Source organism: Solanum lycopersicum, chromosome 1 (genome assembly GCF_036512215.1).
Source record: "Solanum lycopersicum chromosome 1, SLM_r2.1".
Lineage (NCBI taxonomy): Eukaryota > Viridiplantae > Streptophyta > Magnoliopsida > Solanales > Solanaceae > Solanum > Solanum lycopersicum.
The window spans coordinates 37,973,491-37,991,292 of record NC_090800.1 but is presented as its reverse complement, the minus strand read 5'-3'; the positions used below and the strand labels follow the sequence as shown (position 1 = coordinate 37,991,292).

At 32.3% G+C, this 17,802-nt stretch overlaps 1 protein-coding gene across 1 annotated transcript; it reads right to left on the bottom strand.

Annotated features, from left to right (window-relative positions):
* Nucleotides 1-1,830: 1,830 nt before the first annotated feature.
* LOC138341912 (uncharacterized) lies at nt 1,831-2,649 on the bottom strand. The gene has a single exon (XM_069294100.1). It carries the CDS (start codon nt 2,647-2,649, stop codon nt 1,831-1,833), a length of 819 nt encoding a protein of 272 aa, XP_069150201.1.
* Between the last annotated feature and the right edge of the window lie 15,153 nt (nt 2,650-17,802).

Here is a 17,802-nt window from a genome sequence, read left to right as displayed (position 1 = left end):
AAGTTGTCCAAAATCTACTAGTAAACCTTGTATCTCTATCACTCACGCTATCAGCAGGAACACCAAAATACTTAACCACATATTTGTAGACCAAATCAGCAGTAATTTCAGATTACATAGTTTAGTTGCAGCAACAAAAACAGAATATTTTAAAAATCTTTCAACTACCACAATGATGGATGCTTTGTCGTCCACTTTGCGGAATCCAAAAATGAAATCCATGCTTACTGATAGCCACAACCTTTTAGGATCAGGCAAAGGTTGCAACAAACCTGCTTCCTATTTATGTTCAGTCTTGTCAACTTGACAAACATGACAAGTCTTGACGTATGCCTCTATATCATCTTCCATCTTTAGCCAAAAATAAACACGAGACAGTAAGGCTAACATCCTTGCAACACCTGGATGTCCAGCCTAAGCATAATCATGCGCCTCTTTCATTAAGTCTTTGTGTAGTCCACCCTGATTTGGTACAACGATTCTCCCCTCTTTAAAATTGAGCAGATCGTCCTCGATCCAATACCGTCTCATTTTGCCATCTTGCACTTGACCCATCCATTTAACATACAATGAATCATTTGCAGCACACAACCTAATTATATCATAGAAATCAGTTTCTAGTTTTGAAATTAAATATACTGCAACAAACAGTTCTTTTCTACTCAACGCATCAGCAACCTGGTTGTGTTTTCCTGGTTTATGTTCCCACACGAAATCATATTCTGCCAGGAATTCTTGCCACCATGCTTGTTTAGGACTCAACTTTTTCTGTGTCTTGAAAAATGTATTTGCTACATTATCAAATCTTACTACAAATCGAGTACCCAGGAGATAAACTCTCCAAATCTGCAAATAGTGTACCACTGCAACCATGTCTTTTTCATGTGTTGAGTATCGTTGTTCAGCATCATTCAATTTCCTACATTCAAAGGCCACTAGATGACCTTTCTGCACTTATACGCCACCAAATGTTTTGTCTGATGCATCAGTGTGCACTTCTAATGGTAACTCAAAATTAGGTAATTTGAGTATAGGTTCAGATGCAATAGCATTCTTCAAATTCTCAAATGCTTCATCACATCGTTCAGACCAAACCCATTTTGTATCCTTCTTCAACAAGTCTATCAAAGTCGTTGCCCTCTTTGAGTAACTAGCAATGAATTTTTTGTAATAGTTAGCCAAGCCAAAAAATGACCTCAAATCCTTCACATGATGAGGTGCCTACCAATCAACAATGGCTTGCACTTTCTTAGGATCCATTAGAACATGGTTTTTACTAACAAGATGCCCCAAAAATTTTATCTCCTGTTGAGCTAACTCACACTTTTCCATCTTAACATAAAGTGTGTATTTTCTCAACTGAGACAGAACCAAACTTAAGTGATTAACATGTTCCTCCAATGTTCGATTATAAATGACAATATCATATAGATAGACAACTACAAAGTCATCAAGATAGTCAAACAGTACATTATTCATTAAGTTGCAAAATGTTTCCGGAGCATTAGTCAGCCGAAATGGCATTACAAGAAATTCATATGAACCATATCTCGTTACACATGTTGTTTTTGGTTCATCACCTTCTGCTATCCTAACCTAGCATTAGCCTGCCCTGAGATCATGTTTTGTGAACCAGCATGCCTTACTCAACCTGTCCATCAAATCCTGCACCAATGGAACCGGATACTTGTTCATTACAGTTGCCTTGTTCAGCGCCCTGTAGTCTATACACATTCGCATCGTCCCATCCTGTTTCTTTTGAAATAAAACAGGGGCACTATATGGAGATTTAGATGGCTGAATCAATCCATCATCCAACAACTCGTTCAATTATTTGCGCAATTCATCGAATTCCTTAGGAGCCATATGATAAGGATCTTGTGCAGGAGCAATCGTACCAGGTAGCAGTTCAATTTTGTGATCGATATCCCTCCTTAGTGGTAATTTCATTGGTAATTCAGGCGGCATAACATCAGCATACTGTTTAAGCAATTCAGCAACACAATTAGGCACTTCCATCTTATAATCTTGTTTCACTTCAACCAAGGCAGCAAGTATGGTGTCAGCACCATTCTTCAGCCCTTTGTCGATTGACATATCATAAAAGAACATTCCCTTGCCTTTCTTCTTTGCAACTTTATTAATGTTCCCAAATGGATGAACTCCTTTAAGAAATCCAGCATTGCTTCTATTCATGAACATCACTCCATCTAAGTGAGGAAACGGAACAAACTGGAATTTTCTTAGAAAATCAATCCCAAGTATGATCTCAAATTCACCAAGCGGCATCACCATCAAATTATGTTTTCCCACCCAAAATCCAATCGACATAGACACACCATAAGCCATACACACAATGGTTTTTGCCTTAGCATTGACTGTTTTGACGTATAAAGGGGTTTTAGACAACTTCAACCCCAATTTTGTAGCAATTCTCTCATCTACAAACGTATGAGTGTCTCCTGTATCAACCATTGTCATCACACGTTGTTCTTTCACTGTCATTTCTATATGAATTAGGGAATCATGAGGATTTGAAGTACTAGATGTTTCTCCAACATTATTAATCCCCGTAATATGGTTGAAGAACAATCCTAATGGGTTTGCCATTGTAGCCACGATTTCCTCATCCTCCTCCCTTTGATTCATATTTCCAGCAAGCAAAGCATTTTCCTTTTCTCGGTTCGGACAAGATTTGGCCAAACGTGGACCGCCACAAGTCCAACAGCCCTTAGAATTACCATCTTTGTTCTATGGTTTGTCTTTTGCATCCTTTATTTGTGTCTTTCCTTTGTCATTTGTACAGTCCTTACGACTATCTTTTTTCCATTCCCCGTTCTTATCATTCTTTTTCTTAGTTGTTGAATTGGAGGGAACATCCGTCAAAGGACGAGTCGTCCGGAAATCAACCAACGAATATGTAGCAGCAATTGCGCCAGGCAGATCTTTTAACATTCTGCCTCCAAAGTTGTGTAATTTATCCTTATCCGACATATTTTGAATGTCTAACATCACAGAGGTGAATTCTTCAATGTATTCCCTCACCGAACCCGTCTGCCTTAGCCTTTTCAACTTATCCCTTGCAAGCCATGATGCGTTGCTAGGAAGAAATTGATCACAAATTTCTTTTATTAACTTATCCCATGAATCAATTCTAGGACAACCAATACTTACATCATCTGCATTTCATGTTCTCCACCAAATTTTAGCATCACCCCTCAAGTACATTATGGTAATGTTTAACTTATCGGCGTCAGGCACCCTTGCAGCAGTAAATATTGTTCCATATCCCAAATGAAGTTTTCCAGTTCTTTAGCACTTCTTGCACCACTAAAGGCTTTACGTTCTGGAATTTTAACCTTAGATGATTCAATATGATTTGAACTCAACGTAGCCATAGCTCGACACAATACAACGATCTCTGCCAGAAGGTTCTCATTTTCCTTCTGCAGTCCCTCAAGTTGTTGCGTAGTTGCTGTACAAAAATCTAAGATTTCAGTGCTATGATTATCAACATACTGTCGATATACACCAATCTCCCCTTGAACTTTCTCAGCGTTAAGTCTCAAATCAATGACTTGTGTAAATAAATCCATAAACGAAGGGTCTCCCAAAATATCATCTGTAAGCCCAATGAATGCTTTAATTTTTGGTTCCAGTTCCCACAGTTCTGCATTTTTCACCATCGTTCAACCATGATCTGATACCAATTGAAAGAGGGTCGATTTATTTTTATCGAACACCACCCTCGACAATCTTGCAAACGCCTGCAACACTCAGTCTATCTTACACTAAAAAATTTAACTAAGTATAGCAATACTTAAACAACAAAGTTAAACAACAAACAACATTTACAGGAACTCATCCCAACCTTTATTAATCTTATAATTAATACAAAGGAAGGCTTCACGAATTTGTCTAAGGCCAGAAAACACTATCCAAGCCTTAGACAAAATTTCCACCCTTAATAAAATTTTTGTACATGGCAGTTAAATGCGGCAGTTACAAATGACACCTGTCTGACACTTGTCATCACAGGATTCAAACTAAGTTTCCAACAGCTATATTTCCAACAGATAGAATCTAATTCAAATTACATCCTTATCCATACGAAATTCTAATATTCTAACACTTTGAGTATTTCAAGCTACATTCCAACACTTAGAATATTTCAGCCAGCTTCCAACACTTAGAATATTTTAGCTATCCTCCAACACTTAGTTTAATTTCAACAATTCACGTGAACTGCCTTTCTTCTTGCCATCGTCAAGTCTTCACAGCTTTGCCTTGTCAACCCAACACGCTGCTTTGCTAATGACTCTAGCCTACACGTAAGCCTTGCATGTTCAAGCTGCCTTGACAACACCCAAGAACCTTGAACCTGTGTTGCACTGTTTTCCCCCCATCCATGTCAAGACAAATGCCCAAGTCCTTGACATGTCTGCACATAGTTAGATCAAGTAGTTTACGGGTCTAATAGTATGGAATCTTGGTTTGTCAAATATGACCTTGGGATATTAAAGGGACAATTCTCTTTACTTGGAGGTCGTTAGTGTTGGACAATAAGTTAAAAAAACAAGTGATGTCTGTGTACTCGAACTAATTAAGGACACTCAATCATTTTTAGATGTCACTATACTTCGTGCAGTCGAGAGAAAACCATTGCATAAAATATATGGAGGTGTTTCTCATTTTAAAGACAAGATAACCAAAACTAGAGTGTAGAAGTTTATGTTGTGTTTCAAGTTTAAAGAAAGAGACAATGTGTTGAATTTTAAAAGGTGTGAATGGAAAAGGAAGAGTTGCGACTTTTATGATAGCTTGTGATCTTTCCTTAAGATTGTGAGTTTTTCAAAGGTTTGTGACCTTTCCAGTAAGGCATAATAAGAACATTCTCACAGTACCCTTTGTTTTCTATGAATTGAGGGATTTCTTCTCATTTTAAGAACCAATATCTGGACTTCTACTACTAAATCTAGTATTCTAAGTTTACTTTATTGTCGTTTAGTGGCTCACTGACACCGTCATTTTGTATATCAATACACTGGTGATAGAAATCATTCTATCCTGAGAGTACATATTCCAAATCAAAACTCGGATACTGGAGGGGAATAATTTCCTTAAGGGACACTATGCATTCACTGTGCTTGATCTTTTTTTTTATCTTTTCAAATTATGGTATGTGCTACAGATTCTAGATTTGTAAATTAATTATTACTCTTTTGTTCTTGTGTTCTTCACTTGTTCATTAAAATATGGTAACTTCATTTTTCTGCAAAGTTATTTGGAATTATTAAGATTCTTTAGACACAGATTGACAACAGTTCTTCTTTAAGAAAAATATTTCTTTTATTTTTTCTAATTTATTTCTGATTCTAGTTTCTCTATAGTTTTAATTTTCTAGTTGTGACTCTTAAACTTTGTTGTGTCTTACCAAGTTCTTCAAAGTTTTGTTCAATGTATATTAGGAATACAAGATGAACAACAATCTTAAGGAAATTATTATACTATTGGTATTTATTGTATTTTACTGATTGAGAGAAACAGATTGTGGAAGTAGAAGATCAATGAATTATCTCTCCATAATTCGGTGATTTGCTTGGCAAGGTCGAAGTGAGGATTTACAGAAAACATTTTTTTGTTGTATTCCGGTTACAGATTACATCAGGTAACCTTCTTAATATTTTGTTTAAGGAGGAAAATAGTTTATAAAAGTTAACAACTTTGATTTTTATCATGTTTACCTTTGGATATTTTTTTTTGCAAATCATATGTTGTGGAATGAATTTCGCTTGGCAAATAGTATGGCCTTTAAAATTCTTTTGTTTACAAAAGAGAGATGCGTATTATTGTTTGATACAATAGTATATCAAAATGTTATAGTTGGAAGACTATTGAAAAAAAATATTTCTATGTGATAAAAAATATGTTTAATCCTTTTTGGAGACTACAAAACTTTTGTAATTTTGCACTCCATGTGAAATTTAATTGTGATTGATTTTTTTAGACTTAAAACCATTGTAGTTTCGTCTCTAAATAAACCATACTATGCAATTGGTTTGAAAAATATGAAATCTTCACATAGTAAGTCAATGTTGCACTTTTGAGTACTATAAACTTCATTGTTATATAGAAACAAATTGTACAAATTTTTTTGTCTTTATTGTTAATATTATAAATACTAAGTGGTATGTCTATTTTTGATAAATAAAAAAATACCAATGACTTAGACTTTGTGATTTTGTGCCTCTATGGAATGCACTTTGACACTATGTTAAGATTGTCAAAGGGGATTGAAGCAATATAATTCTTTTGTCGAATAATATTTCCAAAACTTATTTCATAAAGCCAATGACATTTTAATAGTCTCGGAAAATATGTGGAAAACTATTTTCAAATACATGAAAAATATTATTGAGATTACATTGAAAATATGGGGGTTCTTCGCTTATGATAAAGATAAAATTAAACTTGGTGTCTAATTTAATTATGGAGCAAAAGATATGAAATTCAGTGATACTTTTGTATTATGTTAGACAACAAAATTCTTGGACTATATTCAGTATTGTGGTTGTTGAGTTTCTCTATTACCAGTATATGTCGTGACTAGTATGCAACTATCAAATTATATATATACTTGTTCAAAATATTTGTGTTCTTTTATGCAAAAGGGTCACTTAAAATGTTGTGATTTTTCGTGAAAAGATATGTCGATTATAATAGAAGTATTTGCCTATACGTAAATATTGGTGAATAGTCATTTGTTATGTTTAGTAAAAAAAACATTTTGACTATATTGCATTTATTGTAACAGATGAAACTTTATTCATTGGTGTTCTATAAAAATCAAATTGAAAGCTATTGAAAGGTCCTTCTGGAAAATATGTTTGACAAGGTGATTACTCTAAACAATGGTTGTATCACAAAACATTGTAAGAAATAGGAATAAAATATAAGTGAAAAAAGACTTCCTCGCGAAGAGCTTTTCAAACTCAATATTTTTATTTGTTCTTATTTTCTTGAGTCAAAGTTTGTGACATGAACACTTGGGGCATGTCAATTACAAAACCTTGTATGAAAAACTAATCAACTTAAAAGTTTGTCTAACTTTGAGTGCAATAATAAAAATGTCATGTTTGTGAGGAATCTATGTATGCTGAGTGTTCTTATATATTTGTTGAAAGAAATTATAATCCCTTATAGTTTATTTGCACTATCATTTGTGATATGAAGTCAACACCATCTCGTTGATGGGAAAAATTATCTCATAATTTTCATTGACAATTGAATTAAAATTACTATGTCTATTTGCTGAATAGGAAAGATGAAGCAATAGAAATGTCTAGAAAATATAATATCGATGTTGAAAATTAGTTGGAAAAAAGATAAGAAGTGATAATAATGGAGAGTATAAATCTCCTTGTGCATAAATATGTTTCGAAAGTGGAATCATCCATCAAACTTCTGCTTTATTCACCTCAATCTAGTGAAAAAACGATCTTTGAAAGAAATTATAGATGCATTATTTATAAGCTCGAGTTTACCACAAAACTTGTGTGGAGGACAATCCTTACTGAAAAAGGGAACAACAAAAAAATTTGTCTTTTTAGAAAGCAATTTTGTTCAAAATATTTCAAACTGTCCAAAGTCCAAGTTCAAATTTCTTAAATGATTAAAATATGACATAGGACTGTTTACAATAAACTTAGGTTTGAATAGTCTAGTGAAAGGTGTAAACGACCTTGGGAAGAAAAAGAGGAGATTGTACTTAATAACGATATTCAGAGGCGTTGTATATGTCAAAGGATATATACTTCCTTCTAATATGATTTTGTAACATTTCTTGTGTCTTTTGTAGACTAATACTTTTGGACAGATGGTATCAATTAATAACATTCAAATATACTTCTTGAAAATAAATATAAACGATCGTCTGTAATATATTTACCCAACTATGAGTCGGGGTCGATCCCACAGAGAATATGAAAGAATATTATCAATAGTAAATATTTAACTCGATAGTTGTCACATAAAAATGGGAGGATTTAAATTGAAATAAAAATAAAAACTACAAAAATAACTTTGAACTAAGTATTTTTTATATCCCAATTAATAAAAATAACTAGAAATGTGTTTCCCATAAGCTCATAACGGCGGTAATCCTAGTAATAACAACTCTTTCCTAGTTTATTACATGCAAAGTAATAAGTTAGGTATCTCTCAATCCTTGATCCGGCAACTAGAGAGTTTCACCCAGCACCTTGGTATGGCTACGTGTATATAGTTTACTAAACCTTACAATTACTTTATATTAGACATCATTATCGATGTATGTATTAGTTATTACTTCGCACCAATCGACACTAGTCTATTAGATAGTATCACACTAAATCTATGTTGATAATGCATGCATTCGTTAAAAAGAATTCTAAAAGAAAGAGTTACCAATTCATGCAAAAACCTATTTGAGAATTGCTTAGTAAATATTCATACTTTGTCAATCGCCTATGGTTCCCACAACCATAATTACGAAATTTAGCTACTCATTATCTCAAAAACACAATCAAAATTTATTATAATAAATATTCTTGTGTTAATGATAAAAAGTTAAGAACAATAGCTAGAATACCTTTTATTAATCACGAATACAAATAAGTAATAAAGGAGAAGAAAGAATGAACCACAACTCTCTGGCCCTCACGGCCGCTCTTTCAATGTTCGAAAGCTAGAAGAAAATTTATATTTGTGTCTTGTTTCTTGATTTTTGGCCTCCTGCCTAATAATTATTTCTATGAACTATTTATAAATGTAGTGAACCCCAAAATAAAATAATTGAATCCAAACAAATTAGGAATCCAAAACCAAAAGGAATTGGATTAATTTTTTTTTATTTTTGCGCGTGTAGCTTTTAATTTTGGGCAAGAAACTCTCTATATTACTGCCTGTCACGTAGACCAGCAGGTAAGTTTTCATTTCCTTATTTGCATATAAATTATATTAATATTATATTTTTATATTAACTTATTTCCATTAAGGTGCCTGCTTGATTTCCTTTTTATTCTTTCCATCTTTAATTTGTTGTAGCTCCAAACTTCTCCAATTTTTCGTCAAATCCTACAAAATAAAACATAAAATTTATGCTAAAAAAGAAAAATATAAATGATAAATTTGAGACAAATAATGATCAAAAATATATAGTTTTTAGCCTAACATCAACACCTCACACAGAAAACTTTAGCTCGTCCTCGAGCAAGCATTGAAGCTCATCTCAAGAAAATGCAACTAGCAATGTCATCACTTTGATATATGCAAACAATTAGGTCATATATCAATTTCATAACATCAAGTAGACTTCTCAATCATTATGCAAGACATCCAAATAAACAACAAACCTCTAACTTCCTAACCTCAAGGAAGGACTTTGAACTCATCAAATTTAAACTTGCTCACCTACTCTCATCAAAGAAAGTTAATAAAATAACCTATCTATCTTGAAACAACTGTCACAAAAAGAAATAGTCCACAAAGTCAATTCAAAAGACAAAATATAAAATTAAAGACTTCATATCTAGAACAATTCTCACACTTACAAATAAAATTCACATGTATGCACAAAGAACCAAATGCTTGCCCATTATGTACATCTCCACTAATTAATCATGCTTGAATAGAATCAAATAGGACTTTAATGGGTTGTAGTGCAGGATATGGGACGGGTAGGAAAACTATATAAGCACTTGTCAATTTTTAGACTTCATCACCCATATTTTCTTCTCTTTATTGTTATCCCTCTCTTCAACAATTATTTCACAAGTAATTCTCATTATCTCAAGAATGTTTCAGTAATTATTTTTTTTCTCTTTTTTTTGGTTTTCCTTCATAATAGTCACCCTCAACTTACGTATTTTACATGCGTTATTGTGCACGGTGTCCTTGGAAGGACCAATGTCATCATTCTTTTTTTTTCTTTTTTACTTTTCATGTCGCATTCCTTCTTTTTTCATGTCACATTCTTTCAAAGAGGACTTTTAAGCACTTGTAGTTATCATTGATTACTTTTTCACTCATCCATCCCCTTTTTCTCAAAATTGATAAATCGAATAAGCCTATGCTATGATGCTCAAGGAAGTAAGGTGCAAAAACTAGGGATTCAACAAAATAGGATAGGGAAACATATGACTACCAACAAAAGGTTACAGGCTCAAACGAGATAACTAATGATAAAATATATGAAAGGGCTAAAACTTACAAGACAAATAACAAAAACCTATTATCATCTCTAAAAAAAGTAACACTTTTTATTTCGCTTCAATAATATGTAGGGAAATCTCCAGACTAAGATACAAAACATGGAATAAATAAAATCTCACCGTCCATGACAAAAGTATCAATCAAGATGGATCAATTATGTTTCTAAGAGAGACATGATCATAACAAACTATAAAATAAATAAACTATATACAGAGTCACAACTCTTAACATAGATGTCAAAAAGTTAGCTATTTCACTAGCAATCTAGCATTTACAAGAAAGTAGGCCGAAATAGTAAGTATCACATACTTCCAAAGGGTCTTTTATTTTCTCTCCAAAATGATAATAATTATAAAAGAAATAAAATTTATTCCTTAAAAAAATTAAGAAAAGAAACTCGATTCAAAGGGACTATCCTCAGGAAAAGAACCGAAAATAAAAGTCAAGGAACCCATCCTAAAAAAAAGGACTTAAAAGAATAGTAATAACTAGGAATTCATTCCTCCACCCCATACTTAAAAGATTCTATGTCCCCATAACATTAAATAAAATATAAAAACAAGGGTTAGTAAAACTCCATGCGGTCTTTACGCCGACCTAGTAGCATGTTATCTAAATTTATATCAAGGGTCATCACCCCACACTTAAGCTGAAACATGTTCCTTTTTTTTTTGCACTCAGTCTTCCCCTAATTAGCAAAAACAAGAAAATAAAGTTTTACTAGAATAAAAAAATAATAATTATAAAAAAGAAGTTACCCTACTAATTGGGTTGTCTTCCAATAAGCACTTACTTTAACGTTGCGGCACGACACAATCAATTTTACTATATTTCCTTCCACTTTGAAGATATGAATTGCACCCCCAATTTTGAATCAATTTTTCTATTACGCTCAAGGGGTGGTGGTACAAAAATAAAGGTTCCGAATAACAGATATCGTATTACACACTTCTTGAATCCTATGTGAGGTATGCAATTTTCTGATGCTAGAAAAATAAATTAATAAATATGGACACAATTTTCCTCCTCCATACACTCTTCTATAGGCTCAGATGACTTAATGAATTTCTCATCATCTAAACTTCATCTGGAAAAGTGTTTTCAATGAGGTCAATGCGTCCTTACTCATGAGTTATTTGGTTATTTACATCCTCTTATTTACACATACTAGAGTTTTTTAAAATAATATTATCTACTTCATAACATAACTTTAGTGCACACCTCTCAACAGGGACAACATCAATAAAAGTATGATCAAGCAATTGACCCTCAATTTTTAGCTCTTCAAGTTGATTTATAACTTTTTTTATTTCTCACACATATTATTACCAAATTGTTGGGTGTCATATGATTTAATCTGTGTACTCAACTCAATATCTAAATAATATAGGTCAAATTCAAAGACATATTCACTAAGGCGCCTATATTGATCTAATGTATAGTGTTAATGAATCTTCCATGTCCCCATACAACTTATCTAGGTGAGAAAAAAAATTTACCCTACGAGAACACATAAAATTTGTTGGGAAGGAATAGCTAGGAGACTCATCACTACATACCTTTTTCAAATGACATCTCCAGAAGAGTAGATGAAATATGATGATAATAATAATAATAATAATAACAATACTAAAAAAAATAAATTCAAAATTAATCCTAAAAAAATAAACTACAAGTTAAAATAAATACTAAAGACAATTTCTAAGCCATATTCCCTTGCAATGGTGTTATTCTTAATAACGTTCAAATATACTTCTTGAAAAGAAATATAAACGATTGTATGCAATATATTTACCCAACTATGAGTCGGGGTCGATCCCACAAAGAATATGGTAGAATATTATCAATAGAAAATATTTAACTCGATAGTTGTCATATAAAAATGGGGGGATTTAAATTGAAATAAAAATAAAAGCAATAAAAATAGCTTTGAACTAAGTATTTTTTATATCCAAATTAATAAAAATAACTAGGAATGTGTCCATAATATCATAACGCGGTAATTCTAGTAATAACAATTGTTTTCTAGTGTATCCTGAGCAATTGCAATAATCGGGTTCATTGATATTCCTGGTATAGTAGATGTTATCACACATACAATCATACTCAATTCGATGGAATTGTTTGATCTTAAAGGGGATCTTCTATAATTTCGCACGTGAGGGGTTATTTCTTGGTTTCGTCCAGTCATTTATAACTTGATTATTTTCATATAATAGTAGATAGAAACAACGCTTGTAAGGAGTCCTATTAAAACCAAGAAATATAGGCCTGCCTGCCATCCACACCAGAATAAATAGAGTTTTCCGAAAAAAACTGCTAGTGGAGGAAGACCCTCTAGGGATAAGAGAGATAGGGCTATAAAAAACATGATGGTGTTTTACGATGTTAGCATTAAAGAAAATTACAACACTATTATGAAAACAATAATGCATTTTTTTAGTGCGGTTGAAAGAACAGAAAAATTCTCTTGGCGAGGTCTGTTTGAACAGACCCGACAGCTAAAGGGACTTCTTTTTCGGGTTCCTTTAGTTGTCTCTATGTCCATACATACAGAGTGATAAGTTAGGTATATCTAATTCCTTGGTCCGGCAACTAGAGAATTTCACCCCGCACCTTGGTCCGACTACGTGTGTATTATTTATTAACCCTTTCCATTACCTCATGTTAGACATGATAATCGATGTATGTCTTAGTTATTAGTTTGAATCAATCGACAGTAGTCTATTAAATAGTAACACATTAGATCTATGTTGATATTTCTTTTCTTATTAATTACCTCCTTGGTCCGAAAAGTAGCAACAAAGCAAGTTCTAACACGTGCACTTGTTAAAAGACTTCTGAACGAAAGAATTATCAATTCATGCAAAAACCTATTTGAGAATTGCTTAGTTACTATTCATATTTTGTTAATTGCCTATGGTTCCCACCATAGTTATGAAATTTAGCTACTCATTACTCAAAAACAGAATCAAAATTTATTAAAATTAATACACTTGTGTAATGATACAAAATTAAGAACAATAGCTAAACTATCTTTTATTAATAACGAATACAAATAAATAATAAAGGAGAAGAAAGAATGAACCACAATTCTCCGGCCTTCACGACGACTCTTTCAAAGTTCCAAAGCTAGAGGAAATTTTTATTTGTGTCTTGTTTCTTGATTCTTGGCCTCCTCCCTAATAATTATTTATATGCACTATCTATAAATGTAGTAAACCCCTAAATAAAATAATTGAGTCCAAATAAATTAGGAATCCAAAATCAAAAGGAATTGGGTTCCTTTTTTGTTTGCACGTGTAGCTTTTAATTTTGGGGGAGAAACTCTATATATCGCTGCCTGGCACGAGGACCAGCAGGTATGTTTTTCTTTCCTTATTTGAATATAAATTATATTGATATTATATTAACTTATTTTCATTAAGCTACCTACTTGATTTCCTTCTTCAACTTTTCGTCTTTAATTCTGTTTAGCTTCAAACTTCTCTAATTTTTTTTTATCAATTTAATCCTACAAATAAAATACAATTTAGAAAAATTCATAAAATTTATTCTAAAAGGAAAAATATAAAGGATAAATGTGAGACAAATAATGATTAAAACTATATAGTTTTAGCCTCACATCATCAATGGTGAGATTGTTTCAATCTCGAGCAATTCTATTTGAAGTTGGTTGATCTTCCTCAAGAAAGAAACCTTTGGGTTCAAAGTGAATCCTCAAAAGGAAAATGAAATTCAATGAAACTAATAACAAACATAAAACAAGACTTTTTGTCAAAGGTTTTAGAAAAAAAACAAGGTCTTGATCTTTTCGACACATACTCACCAATAGCTAGAATTACATTCATTTGGATGTTAATTGTGTTAGATGTCGTATATGACCTCCAAATTCATCAAATGGGTATAAAAACAACTCTTTTAAATAGAGAATTGGAGGAAGAAATTTACATGGAACAACCCGAGGGTTTTATAGTTCCGGGTAAATAAAAGAAAATGTGTAAACTTGGTAAGTCACATTATGGACAAAAACGAGCACCTAAACAATGACATAAGAAATTTGAATAAACCATGTTCGCAAATGGATTTAAGAATGATGGATGTGATCAATGTGTTCACATAGGACATCACTTATTTGTATATTGGTGATATATTGATCATCAATAAAGATACTAATGGCATATATGTTACTAAACATATGCTAGAAAGCAAGTTTGGAAATATCTTGGAGTTGCTGATGCGATCTTAGGTATAAGAATCCTTAGAACTCCATAATGTATAGCATTTTCACGGTCTCTTGAATTGAAAAGGTACTTGACTAGTTCAAATATTTGGATTTCAATATTGTCAATTCTCCAATAAATATGAGCTTTAAATTCAACAAGAGTGAAGACGAAAGTGACTAACCATTGGATTGTGCAAGCGTATTGGGAAGAATGATGTATCTCACTAAGTGTGCGCGATTAGATATATCAATTGCTATTAATGAACTGACTCGATTCACGAGTGATCCTAATCAGCTCATTAGATGGAAATAAATTGAGTTTTAGAGTATTTAAAAAATACTCAAAACTATATCTTGCATTATAACAATATCCAACAGTATTGAAAGAATATACTGATGCAAATTAGATTAGTAAAAAAAATGAAGTAAAATCCACAAGTGAATATGTATTTACACTTGGTAGAGGAGTAGTCTCTTCGAAATATTTCAGACGAGACATGAATTTCTAACTCTACAATGATCTTTGCGCTAGGTTCTCTAGAAAGGTTGGTGAATAAGTTGAAAGACTTTAGAATTTTTCGATAGACATTATTTTTTGTCCTAAACTGTAACACCCTAGAAATTTTTTGAGCTAAGAATCGAACCGTTCTTCGTAATGAGTGATATTTTACCAAGGAATTAAAAATTTCAGAAGTGTTAAGGTCACTAGATGTAGCACCATGAGTTCTAGAAGAACTAAATTGGAAATAGTGACATCTGAAATTTTTGAGGGTTAAGCTAAGTATGACTTTTAGGTCAACTTGAAACAACCATAACTCCTAGAACAGGATGAGTTATGTGTAATACAAGATACCATTGGAACGATTGTTGAGTTATCTTTCCAACACCACCAATTTTACTAAGTTTCAAGTTTAGATAAGTGAGATATGACATTTTCAAGTTAGGCTGTCCAGTTAAGGAAAGTTAGTCAAAAATAGTGAGAGGTATTTTGGTCTTTTCCTTACCCAATCCGATTTAATTAGTTTTTCGTAAGGTTTTAAGAGTATAATAATTTTAGGTTTAGATTTATAATCCTAATATACGCATAGAGTTTTAGTTGAGAGTTCAAGAAGATAAAAGAAGAGAAAAGAGGACAAAGGAGGAAAGGATCAAAGCATTCGTTCAAGAAATTCAAGATTTCGCCAGAAACCTAGTTTTTGAGGTAAGTAAGCTTCCATAGTGTTGGGTTCGTTCACTAACAACTCAATCATGATATATTCAGATTAATTTCGTTCTTGGAATTTAATGATTTAAGTTGTTGATAAGTTCTGGATAAGTGTTCTTAGAGTTTTATTAAGTTTTGGTGTAAGATTTTATTTGGGTCAACTTTAAGTGACCATATCTCTTAGAATATTAAGAATTACGTGCACCAAATCCTATACAATTAAAGGTAATTGAATCTACTTTGCAACGTCATCAATTTTGCGTCAATTCAATTTCTGACTAAAATGTTATGACTATTATAGTATACAGTGTTGTTATGAATTAGCCAACGGAAAAATATTTAAAATAGCTGTTTTTGGTTTTTTACGTTCAAGAAAACCATAAACAAATCTCTTGACTAATAAAAGTATAAAAACAATAAGATTTTCTTGATCGCTTATTAAACTCGTAAGCCTTGGTCATAGAGAATTCAAGAAACTAATTCAAGAATCTCAAAAAAGGTTTTCTTTATTGTTTACCTTTAAACTAGGGTTTCAAGGCTTCTAATCGAGTTCTTCTTCAAGATTTTTAAGGATTCTTCAAGAATATTGTTCTTCTAGGTATTTAAGTCTATCATAAGGTTGGACTAATTCGTCATCACGGCGTACAACTCCTTTAAGATCAATAAAGAATAATTTAGGATTATATTTCAAAATTTGAGTATCGTTGAGATAAGTTCATTTTGAGTTCTTGAGTTCATGTTTCTTTTAAAAGTTCTATCCCTAATTATTAAATTGCTTTATTATTATTGAGATCCTTAATAATATAAACCATAACTCTTGAATTTATAATTCACATTCAAGAGAGAGTTAAAGAGTATATTTCAAGAAAGTCTTTGAGTTCAATTGTGAATCCTTTGAGATCAACTATCAATTTGAGCTATGTTTTGAGGATGTAAGTAAAAGAATAAGAATAGTCGTATACATGAGCTCCATTTAGTTTGGTAGACCTTTAAGTCGATTTGTTTCATGCCCATAACTTAACATGAACTTCGTAAGTTGAGCATCTTACAAAGAAGTGGTGTCTTCAAGTTCTAAGCCTTTAAGTGTCGACTTCCTAATCTCTCTTTGAGATTAAGTCTTAGCCATGTGACTATTACATATTACCTATTAAGTCCTTGAGTTGAGTATTTCAAGCCCATTGTTCCGCATGAACCCTATTAGTCGAACTTGAGTCCTTGAGTTAAGTAGTTCATGTCCATAATTCCGCATGAACCCTATGAGTGGAATTTAAATACTTGAGTTAAGTTGTTCATGCCCATAATTTTGTATAAATACCTCAGAGTCGAGCATTCTTGAGATGAATAGTATCATTGAATCCTTGAATTCTAGAATTGTTAAGTTCTAAGTGTTGAGTTCTATGCATTGTTATTGAAAACCTTGAATTGAGTCGTTTATATTCATAATTCTACATGAACCTTGTTTTAAGAACTCTTTTTAAAAATTGTTTGAAAACTTGAGTTAAATACTTAAGCAATGTGTTGAGAAAGAGTAAAGTTGAAGTTCATTTCTTCAAAAGTATAGGGGGACTAAGTATTCCCAAAGATATTTAAAATGTTTTAACATTTAAATAAGAACAGAAACTTAGAAACCCAAAGAGCCTTCAAGCTTATTTTCAGAGAAGAGTACTAGCTTTCTTAATGATACTAGATGTGAAACTAAGCTTTCCAAGATTGCCTACGTTTTTGAGCACCAATCTCAAATTACAGAAGAAGTATATTTTTCAATACATAAGAGATAGTATACTTTTGGAGTAGTATTGAGCACCGAATTGGGGGTAAGCATGAGTTCAGTAACTCTATCTCCATAAAACCATGTAGCCACAATGGGTAGAAAGGGTAATACTTTTTATATGAATACTTTTCACAATAGACTAGTGGATCCACTAAGTTAAATTAGGTACTACACTGATGGCAAGGTATAGGATGGTCCTTGGTAGCGTGAGGTCAAGTGTTGTATCATCACTATAGCTCTTAAATGATTATTGTCGACTAGAGAATCTCCCACACAAATTATATTACTTTATTATATAAGTAAATTTGAGTTCGTTATTGCATTTTCATTAACAAACTATGTTTGAGTTGA